Source organism: Schistocerca nitens, chromosome 4, assembly GCF_023898315.1.
Source record: "Schistocerca nitens isolate TAMUIC-IGC-003100 chromosome 4, iqSchNite1.1, whole genome shotgun sequence".
Classification (NCBI taxonomy): domain Eukaryota; kingdom Metazoa; phylum Arthropoda; class Insecta; order Orthoptera; family Acrididae; genus Schistocerca; species Schistocerca nitens.
Genome location: NC_064617.1, coordinates 502,485,080 through 502,497,145, shown reverse-complemented (window position 1 = coordinate 502,497,145; position 12,066 = coordinate 502,485,080). Strand labels below are relative to the sequence as shown.

Genomic DNA, 12,066 nt, shown 5'->3' with positions numbered 1-12,066 from the left:
ACACGGATGCGACCATCATGATGCTGTAAACAGAACCTGGACGTTTTGCCATTTGTGCACCCAGGTTCATCGTTGAGTACACCATTTGAGGCGCTCCTGTCTGTGATGCAGCATCAAGGTTAACCGCAGCCATGGTCTCCGAGCTGATAGCCCAATTTGCTGCAAACGTCGTCGAACTGTTCGTACTGATGGTTGTTGTCTTGCAAACGTCCCCATCTGTTGACTGAGGGATCGAGACATGGCTACACGATCTGTTACAGCCATGCGGATAAGATGCATGTCATCTCGACTGCTAGTGATACAAGGCCGTTGGGATCCAGCACGGCGTTCTGTATTACCCTCCTGAACCCACCGATTCCATGTTCTGCTAACAGTCATTGGACCTCGACCAACGCGAGCAGAAATGTCGCGATACAATAAACCGCAATCGCTATAGGCTACAATACGAGCTTTATCAAAGTCGGAAACGTGATGGTACGCATTTCTCCTCCTTACACGAGGCATCACAACAATGTTTCACCAGGCAACACCAGTCAACTGCTGTTTGTGTATGAGAAATCGGTTGGAAACTTTCCTCATGTCAGCACATTGTAGGTGTCACCACTGGCGCCAACCTTGTGTGAATGCTCTGAAAAGCTAATCATTTGCATATCACAGCATCTTCTTCCTGTCGGTTAAATTTCATGTCTGTAGCGTGTCATCTTCGTGGTGTAGCAATTTTAATGGCTATTAGTGTAATAGTTATTACCTTCTATATGACAATCACAACTACGAGTCCCTCCATGTCAAGCTAGCAAAAAAACAACTCTTATTCAAAGACATGTGGGGCACTTTGGCGTTATTCTATACAATGTATTGCCAACATTTATAAAGAGGTTGGAGAAGGAAATTACTTTTAGAGTAGAGTTAAAATAATTTCTTATTGAGAAGTGATACTACCATGTAAACGAATATTTCAGCTTACACAAATACTATGTCCTCATTTTAATTGTAGAGTACTTCTTAATCTGTTAACAGAGGTGCCATCTATGCTGTGTTTGTCTTTGCATAAGAATGCTCCTACGGTTGATTTTCTGCTTTCTCTGTTTCAAGTTCAGTCCAACACATCGCAGGGAAGGGATTTGTTGCAAGACTGTCATGAATGGGCTTGTACTGTGGGAAGTGATTGTGCATTATACTTTTCAGCAATGTAATATAATGTGTTAACGTGTTTAAATTTTTCAGGGGTGTATTAATATTTACATAAGTTTTATATTTGAGTTATAGCATTGATTTTTATTTCTTGTGAATATTGTAATCTGCTTGTTGACTATCTACATGTGGTTTCCTTAAAATTCATGTACTGAGTGGGGTGGCTAAGCCATGGTTAATGCACTGGACTCGCATTCGGGAGGAGCGTGGTTCGTACCCCCCATCCAGATTCGGGGTGTCCACTGTTGCTAAGATGAATGATGGGATGTTCCCTCGATAAGCCAATGGCCGCCTTACTTTCCGTAATTTGAACGACACGCCCACCAAAGTTGCGCTGAATGATCTAAGGACGAATAAATAAACAATAGTAACGACCGAGAATGTATGAAATTTTACAACTGAATCATTCTTTGCAATATTACATTGTCAAAGGCGCGCAATAGCGCTGGTGATTTAAAATAAACATTTAATGAGGCACACTGTAGCACTGTGATCGACGATATTCAACTATATTTTGGGGCATTGCTTGGCAGCTTTTTAGTATAATTCTACATTTGAGTGACCTAATCCTAAAACGCATCAACATTTAACCTATATTTTAACAAAGAGAGCAAATAACTGCAATACCGGTACTAATGTTAAAGCATTTTCAACATCGTTATTGACTGTACTGTGAAAAGCAAAAAGACAGCCATACTTAAAACGAGGGGTGAAATTAATCAGTCACACAGGTATTTACATACTGGTGCCGGTAATATATAATGGCAAAGACTCGATTTAGATGCAATATGAATAAAATGGTGTCAGTGGTGGATTTTGTGTGGGTTATTTTTTTCTTTACCGGTAGATGTTGTGTTTCCTGTATTTTCCAGGAAAACCTCAACGATCTTTTGTTCTTTACTACAAATGTTGGAAGACATCACGTCAGGAGACATCGGCACTGAGGTTTTGGAGTTTGTGAGTTTTATTTTTGAACCTAGTTTTCGTAACGATTTTGCAGGTGAATATAGAGAGCAGAAGCGTCAGTGAATAGGCAATAAAATCTCGATTTCCACAGTTATAAGTTACTTTTAGAGACGGCAACACGTTTCATTGTTTTTATGAATGAGTAACATGGAACAGAGTGTTGTAAACTACTAGAATAACGAACTAATTTGTCTCAACTCTATTGCTAGTTACTACAGTTTTAAATATTGTTACTGGTACTTACTTCTAACCATTTCTTTAAGTTAGAAACAAACCGAAGTAGTAAAATATTTCCTTTCTTTCAGAAAAATGCACGCTTTCAGAGCACGATACCGAGAGAAATTGAGGTCGTTACTTAGCAGCGGAAATCAACAACTGCATTATGAAGCAAAAAATAACCACGAAACCATTGATTCCTCTGTTCATATAATGTAATTTAACATTTATTCACTACGTGCTACTATACTGAATTATGATAGTTTCTTAGACCATAATGCTTACTGTCATTCTTGTCACATAGAAAGTAATGAGTTGTGAAAATTGCTTTTTAATACATGGGCCCCCCCCAGAATGGATAGATAAAATGGTACAGAACCTGGAAACAAATTTGTTGAAAGACGCGTTGAAAACAAGACTGGCATTCTATTATACAGGCTGAATCACCTAAAACATGGCGCACATATTGAGAAAATGAAAAGTGCTATTGATGTGCGGTTTCCACAGAATGGATTGGTAGTCAGGGACTAGTATTGTCAGCCTATAAACAGAGAAAGGGTACTTTTTGTGCACAAACACATTTTTTTAAATGAAACAGTGACTATTGACGTTAACAGACTAAAAGTAGGGCACATTAGAATGTCAATGATGTTTGTTGCAAGTTTGTGGTGCGAGTCGTTTACGAGATACCGTATTTTCAAACGTAACCACACCGACATTTGTTTGCGCCATTCAACCTGCGTAGTTGCCGGGTACAGTGTTATGCGTGCCCATAGTGTGCTTGTGTATTCCACAGTAGGTCTCAAGTGGACGTGGCAGAAGAAGTCGACGACATACTCATGCACTACCTTTAGATGCGATACATCTTCCGAAAGACGAAAACCAAATTTCGGAAACCGTTTTTCGCTGTCGTGTTTACATGTTAAGCTCTGAAGCGGATTTGCTAGCTAAGTTAAATATGGCGTCTGGAAAACAGCTGATACAGTTTCTGATTCAGTCAACACAATCGTTATTTCTCTTCACTTTAATATTACAGGTAGCCTAAATCTACATCTACAGCTACATAGATACACCGCAAGCCACCGTACGGTGCGTGGCGGAGGGTACCCTGTACCACAACTTCTTATTTCCCTTCCTGTTCCACTCGTAAATAGAGCGAGGGGAAAACGGCTAATTCCTCCGTATGAGCTCTAATTATTCGTATCTTATCTTCGTGGTTCTTACGCGCTATGTATGTTGGCGTCTGTAAAATTGTTCGGCAATCAGCTTCAAGTGCCAGTTCTCTAAATTTTCTCAATAGTGTTTCTCGAAAAGAACGTCGCCTTCCCTCCAGGGATTCCCATTTGAATTACCGAATCAACTCCATAACACTTATGTGATGTTCGAATCTACCAGTAAAAAGTCTAGCAGCCCACCTTTGAATTTCTTCGATACCTTTCCTCAATCCCAAACACTTGAGCAATACTCAAGAATAGTTTGCACCAGCCTCCTACATGCGGTCTTCTTCACAGGTGAACTACTCTTTCCTAAATTTCTCCCAATAAACTGAAGTCGACCGTTCGCCTTCCCCAACACAGTTCTCACATGCTCATTCCACCTCACATCGCTTTGCAACATTATGCACAGATATTTGAACAACTTGGCTGTGTCAAGAAGGACACTAGTAATACTATACCCAAAGATTACAGGTTTGATCATCCTACTCATCCGCATTAAATTACATTTTTATACATTTAGTGCTAAATGCCATTCATCACACCTACTGGAAATTATGTCTAAGTTGTCTTGTCACTTCCTACAGTTACTCAAACTCGACACCTCACCATACACTACAGCATCATCAGCAAACAACCACAGATTTCTGCCCACCCTTTCCACCAAATCATTTACGTACATAGAGAACAACAGTGATCCTATCACACTTCTCTGTGGCACTTCTGATAATATCCTTGTCTCTGATGAACACTCGCCACTGAGGACAACATACTGGGTTCTATTATTTAAGAAGTCTTCAAGCTACTCACGTATCTGTGAACTCATTCCATATGCTCATATCTTCGTTAACAGCCTACAGCCGCGAGACTGCTGCGGTCGCTGGTTCGAATCCTGCCTCGGGCATGGATGTTTGTGATATCCTTAGGTTAGTTAGGTTTAAGTAGTTCTAAGTTCTAGGGGACTGATGACCACAGATGTTAAGTCCCATAGTGCTCAGAGCCATTTGAACCATTTTGAACAGCCTACAGTGGGGCACCATGCCAAATGCTTTCCAGAAATATAGAAATACGGAATCTGCCTATTGCCCTTCATAGACATCTTCATGCTCTGTCTACTATTTCTGTTTCGCCTTCACCGCACAATAAGTCCATATTAACGAAATATTCTGAAAACAAGACGCAACTTGACAATCCAAGCAAGTTTCAAAACCGCTTGCTCTTACATGGGAGCGCAAATCGATTGGAGAACAGGAAAACTGGCAACTAGAAGCAGATTTCCAGAATCGATTTTGAATTGTTTGCATGACGCCTTAAGGCCCGTCCACACGCAACGATCTGTCTGCGCAAATGTCTGCGCACATCACATCTGCGCAGACGCGCACATCACATCTGCGCAGACAGATCGTTGCGTGTGGACAGAAGATTTGCACCAACCTGAGGTGTGTGCAAACCTGGAAGTTGGAGTTGGAGGTTTGAGCGAAACCTCTCAAATCTGTTGGTTCAAACCACATCTGCACAGACAAGTTGGAGCGTGTGGACAGGAGATCGTCGCAAATCTGGCGCGAAACAGCTGTTTGCTCAGTCTAGTGTTTGTATTTGTGTGCACAGGGCATTAAAATGGCTGATACTCGTCAGTGTTCTCGAGAGTTTGTAAGTGAATTCATTGAAATATACAGAAACCACCCATGTTTATGGAAGATTAAAAGTAAAGAATATAGTGACCGAGACAAAAAGACAGCAGCATACAATGCTCTAATTGAAAAATTGCGGGCAGTTGGCGCCTCGGCAAACAGAGAAACGGTAATAAAAAAATAATTTCGTTGCGAACTGGCGAAATTATTTGCGGATGGGTGTCGAAACTTATAATTATCTCTTAAAGCATGTAACCCCTCATATTATGAGAAAAAGTACTTGTATGAGAAGGGCAATTTCTCCTCATGAACGCCTGGCAGTAACATTAAGATTCCTAGCAACAGGTAGGAGCTACAATGATTTGGAATTTTCATCTGCAATATCGAAACAAGCATTCAGTGAAATAATACCCAACACATGTGAAGCTATTTACGCTTTCCTGAAGGATGAGTTCATGAAGGCAAGTCAAGTAAATTAGTCTGTCAGCGAACTGTTTACCGAAAAGAGTTATCCAAAGTTCAGAAATCTAGAAGATCTGGTGTAGGAGTAGATCAAGTATACCAGCCAACATTATGGTATTTTGATCTACTTGGCTTTCTTAGTGATCAAGAAACGCCAAGACCAAGCAGGAGTACAATTGAAGATGAGATTGGAGTGCCAATGTGCGAGGAAATGGAACACGAGGTTATGTAAAACAAAACAGGTTCGCCCTGCAACTCTAGCAGTAAATTTACGTGACAAAACTGTTTTCGCTTTAGCAGCCACTGTCTGTACCATTTTGACCGCTTTCTCTGTTTCCTGCAGTTGGTCTGCATGTTTTTTGCAACACAAGTTGCGGACACAGACCACAACAGAACTTCCTCCATTTCTATTTTTCAAAATAACTGAATTAAATTTTGACGTTTTCGGGGAGCGTAGTCGCTTGCCACTGATATTTCTTTTCTACACCGACAGATGGCGGGCGAATAGTAGATTGGGGTTTGTGTCGTGTGAACACACCACATGTGCAGCGATCTTTTGCATGTACAGACATCTGCGCCGATGTCTGCGCAGACAGATCGTTGCGTGTGGACCGGGCTTTAGAAGCGGTATTGGGAAACTGGTTTACGTAATCTGGTTTCGGCAGCCCCGAGTAGATGGAGTGATGGTGTATGGTGAGTGCAAAGTGCAGGAAGAAAGCAGTTTGTTCTTGTATGGCGTATGTGGCAAGATATCCCAATAGACATCAATCATCTCGGCAATTATTTATCAACCTCTTCAACTAGTTACATGAAAGTGGTAGTGTAGCACCTAGACAACCTAACATAAGGAAACAAGTGATGACAAAACAGGGGAAAATTAATTTTATGTTGCTGTTGCAGGTGACCCGCACCCCTGCAGACTAGGAGGGATCTGTTGTACCGATATGATGGCTGTCCAGCCTAAAATGCATGATGTACCACAGCACCACAGCAGGTCTTCATGATTTGTTTCCAAATAGTTCGATTGGATGCAGAGGACCTATACCTTGGGTGGCCAGTTCCATGAATCTGTTGCCTGCAGATTTATTTCTGTGGGGAAAGCTGAAAGAAGTTGGCCACAACGACGTACCAACTACACCCAATGATATGCAACGACGTATTACTGTAGTATGCTCAGATATCTCCACTGAAATGCTAGCACATGTGCAGCAGTCATCCCACACCAGATTGGAAGTGTGTATTGGCACTACCATTGCTCATTTTGAACACAACCTGTGATGGTCAGCTGTCTCGTTATTGGTCAGAATTCACATAACTATTGTATGTGCTTGTGTTGTACTTTAGGGTACGCTATCACTGATATTTGATACATATCGGTGTGAGAACTTTTCAAAGTTCGATATCTCATAAACAATACAAGTTAATCTTGCAAAACACCACTGAAATTCTAATTTATCCTACTTTTAGTTTTTTAATGTCAATAGGCATTGTTGCACTTAAAAATCGTAAACTACCAATCCATTCTGTGAAAACCATACACCAATAGCACTATCCATTTCTGCTTTATTTGTGGTACAAGGTTTAGGTGATTCATCATGTATATCATATACACCCTCTACTTGGTTTTGAATGTAACACCATAAAGATGGGCGCTAACACTTACGGTGCATTCCTCGAGGTGGCGAATAAAAGCTTTTATCAACTGATTCAGCATGTTCAATAGCATCTCCTACACAGCTGTGCATATCATACCCTGAATTCAGTCCCAGTATGAGAATGTATGATGTACACTTTATTCTTTCTGTATAATTAAGAATAAACCAGCAAGCGTAAGGCAGAGGTTTTTAGCGCAACTTTATTCTCTTCATTTAGTTTCTGTATGACCTCCATTAAATACTGGTGGATGTGCAGGTTGTCGCAGATGATGAGCTGCAGGGAATGATCTGCCATTGTTTGCGCCAGGGCTTGTCTGACAGCAGAAGTGTGAGGACTATGGAAGAGTGCTTGATGCGCCTCATTCACTCATCCTGTTGGACACCGGTTCCCTTCTCTGTCCTGGACTTTCCATCTTTGCAAAAGATGCAGTTGTCCTGAATTGCTGCACCCACTGTACAATCGTGCAATGATCCAGGACTTTGTCATGCCATTTCAACTCGAAATGGCGACAACTGCCACGGGAAACTTGTTATTTTTAATTACGTCTCTAGAGTAGGGTGACCAAATTATTTTCGGTGAAAACCGGGACACATTCACTCGGGTGCCAATGGACACCTCATTTCACATGTACCCAGGTTTCTTAATTTTAAATATTAATGTTTTGTTGATACATTTTGTTAACCCGATTATTATAACTAATAAGAGGATACAAAAGATTGACATAATCTAGATTATCTGTATAATTAATGACATTTAATAAACGTATACAGTAATAAAGAAATGTATTACGATTTTACAAAATTTTACAGCCATTCAACTTTTAATCAATTAATATTAACATGAGCTTTAATATTACTGAGCACTTGTAGATGGAATTGACTGTACTTGGAGAAAAGGGTATTTTTCACTGCCTCCAACCTTCCTGATCATGTCTTTGTTCTTTGAGACACAGTGATAAAACTCGGCACAATCCATTTTGTAGTTGTACAGGATCTGCAGGATTGTTTCAAGAGAGTCCACCTCCATTCTGTTTCTTTCATCAGTCCACTGGATATTCATGAACGAAAATATTCTTTCCACATTGGCATTATGGGCTGGGATTGCAAATAAATACCTTGCAATTATTACCAACTCAGAGTAATGCTGAAGATAGTCACAGCTTTTAAAAAAACTCACCCACTTCTCATGACATTCCAATGGTGTTTTTTTTTCATCATTCCACTTGTGAAGACTTTCTTCAACAAAATTTGTCAGTATGCCGAACTGATCAAAGAGAATGGAATCATCGATTTCAATCTCTTTACTCTTCAAATAAGAAACTGTCTCTTCAATACTTTCCCATTTTGGCACTCTCTTCAGTAACACCCAATCAAACACCGGCGATGAGGGTAAATATGAGGCGCACCACTTGCTGAGATATTCTACACAAGTGTCATAAAACTTGTTAACTTCTTCTCTAAAATTCCTTTCCGCTGCTTCTGATACTTCTGCTATTTTAAGGACAGATTTAACATTAAAAGAAATGAACTGCTGTTCTCTCCTCTTAGTAACAGTTTCCAGAGTATTTTTCAAAACATCATTTACCTCTATTACACTTTTCGTGCTTCCCTCAATTTCCTTTATCCCATGCTGCAAAGTGCTAAGCTGACTGTGAATGAACCATGCGTAGGCTTCACTTAAAGGGTTACTGAAAAACTGAACCAGTATTTTGGGGGCTTTGTCTTCATTTAGGAAAAAATCTTTTAACGGTTCAAACAGGCGGATTACTCTTTCAACTGCTGGTAACAGTGATAACCAGCGAGTTTTCGAGTGACACATTACATTCATATATTCAGTTCCCACATTATCACAGAACTCCTTAAGCCTCTCTGTTCTAACAGTATATATGTAAAAGTGTGAGTATACCTTCATGACGATAGTTTCAACATCACAGCTTAAATTGTCAGCAGATGTCTGCACGCTATTGTGTAAAACATGTGCAGGGCACCCTATGCCTTCAATGTTTTCATGCAATGTTGCCTTTAATTTGGTAAATACGTTGCATTTGCCTTGTCTTTTTAAACCACCAAAGTTTGTGTTGGTGTTGTCTCCACAAAATGCCACACATTTATTTTTCTCAAGATCAAACATTTCGATAGTATTCATACAAAATCTTGAAATTTCGTCAGATGTTTCATTAGGTAGGGAACTCGCCTTCAAAAGTTTGGTCTGAATTCCCTGATTAATATCGAAAAACTGAACAACAAACGGAAATATTTTAGTGGCCTTATGATCGCTGGCATCAGTGGATATCCCATAGAAAGAAGACTTTTTGATGTATTCAAGGCTTTCCTTTACACTCTGAGGAGCAAGCAATAACTCCTTTTACTATGGCTGACGCTTTAGTTCTTGCTGAACTAAACTTTTTTGCAATGGAAGAATCATCAAACATAATGCTGTTAAGCTTATTAGTACAATCACTATATCTATAAGTTTGGTGATGTTTTACCGTGTGGTAGACGAGTGTAAGCTCGGCTGCTCGAACTTTCGTCTCTTACTTGAATGATGTTTCACAAAATAATTTTGTAGAGTTTTACTGCGGCTCGGTGCACTGTATCTGTTAATGTGTTTCTTTGACCCGATGTGATCAACTATGTCGGAACGTCCACCATGACTTATTCTAATAAAACAGTTACATACGGAACACTCTGTTTCGTAATCAAAACGACCTTTCTTAATGAAATTCCACTTCTTGGAATAACATTCACTGAACTTGCACGCAAGTTTCGGCATTGCGTTTCACAGTACTGCAGCAATAATACCACTAATATGAGAAAAAACTATTGCAGTTTGTCTGACAAAACTTCAACTACTACACTGTTCTGACAACGAGTGTGTGAGTAAGTGGCGCGACAATCGGACGGTTTCATAGCTCTGTTACAATAATACAGCTTACTACTTGTTGGCCAAAGTACCGCTCGAAGTAAATTATTGCCTGAGTGTGATTACTAGTATGGGACAATGGAGGTTTTACACAAATAAGCTAAAATATACTAATTTCTTGTGTTGTATTTCCTTTAATATAGCGAAATCCCAAAACTTTGAGAAAGTTTCACGAAATGTATTTAAAAACTGAATTCCGGGACTTTTGAGCGTCCCAAAACAAATTTTCGGAACACCGGAACACAGGGATGAAAACCGGGACAATCCTGGTTTTCCGGGACGTTTGGTCACCCTACTCCAGGGCGAGTGCTTGATGCTCTGAACTGCACAAGGGCATATTTACAAATGGCAATCCTTCCTCAATCCAGCCCGTGCATGCATATTTCACGTAGGAGCAACAGCAATGCCATACTACATGGCTCAAATCCTACTGTTCATTCTGTCAGACCTCTACAGTATCCTTGATATTTTAAGCAAATGTAGGCTCTAGTCTTTACTCCTGTTTTACTACGCCAGGAAAAATTTGTTACAGTATCAAGAGTGTTAATTACTGTCCTTTGTCATTACATGCAATGCATCAACACATTAGCTTATTAGGGGACAACTAATCACGTAACAAATAAATGCTTAAACGAGACTGCACTCTTGTCTACTATCGTTCTAGATTAATGTTTCATTGGTGTAGGGCAAGCTGACCACTGTAATGGTTCAGGCAGCTATGCCTGTCATGACTCTTGATCCGAGATAACACAGAGTATCCTCCCTTTTTGTAAGCATCACTCTAATCAGAAATTCCGTTTGACACCACATACAATGGTGTCTTCTTTAAATGTGTAGGTACAGTACTGGGTTAAATACTGTTGGACATCGGAAATTAACTGCATTCACCTGTCTGCCTTGATCCATGATTTTCAGAATCTCACATGACAGAAGTGCCTGCAGGTTGGGTTTCACATGACAGATTCTTTTTGAATCCTGCATCTACATCTACATTTATACTCTGCATACCACCATGAAGTGTACGGCAGAGGGTACATCCCATTATACCAGTTATTAGGGTTGCTTCTCATTTCATTCATTAGTGGAAAAGGGGAAGAATGATTGTTTGAATACCTCAGTGTGTGCCATAATTATTCTAATCTTGTCCTCACGATCACTATGTAAACGATATATATGGGGTTGTAGTATATTCCTTGAGTCATCATTTAAAGTTGATTCTTGAAACGTCGTTAATGAACCTTCTATCTTCAAGAGAATTCATGCTGATTGACATGGAGGAGAGCAATCTGTTCGAGATGGTGGTAGCTATTTATGTTTGAGCACAGAATGCATTGGTAAGATTAAGTATATGTCTGTCAATGACATAGGACAATATTTTTTTTACTTGCTTCTGTTGCGTTTCTTGCAGAGAGGTATGACCTGTGTTTTCTTCCAAACTCTGGGAACATTTTGTTTGTTTGTGGGATCTACAGTGTATTATGTTCACAAGAGGGGCTAATAACAGATGCAGACTCAGTACTGTATAGAATCTGAGAGTATGATTGACAAATGAAATAGAATGGGTAATAATAATATAACACACACATCAAACATAGTTTTGCATCACTTTAGTTCCGAGAGTTCCATAACTTGTACAAAAAATTGGAATAGAGATCAACAAAAACATCATTTCTGCCCCTTTTTTTTTTTTTTTTGCTCATGAAAACCACACATTACATGTTGTACCACCATACAGCAAGACCTTCAGAGATGATGGTCCTGATTGCTGTACACAGCACTATCTCTAATACCCAGTAGCACGTCCTCTT

General features: G+C 39.9%; 1 protein-coding gene across 1 annotated transcript in view; it reads right to left on the bottom strand.

Moving 5' to 3' along the window:
* LOC126252391 (dynein axonemal assembly factor 11) overlaps positions 1-2,506 on the bottom strand; it is a 226,572-nt gene extending 224,066 nt beyond the window's left edge. The window contains exon 1 of the mRNA XM_049953282.1: positions 2,402-2,506. Within this exon, the coding sequence (XP_049809239.1) occupies positions 2,402-2,411 (10 nt within the window). The 5' untranslated portion in view covers positions 2,412-2,506. The remainder of the gene's footprint in view (positions 1-2,401) is intronic.
* Between the last annotated feature and the right edge of the window lie 9,560 nt (positions 2,507-12,066).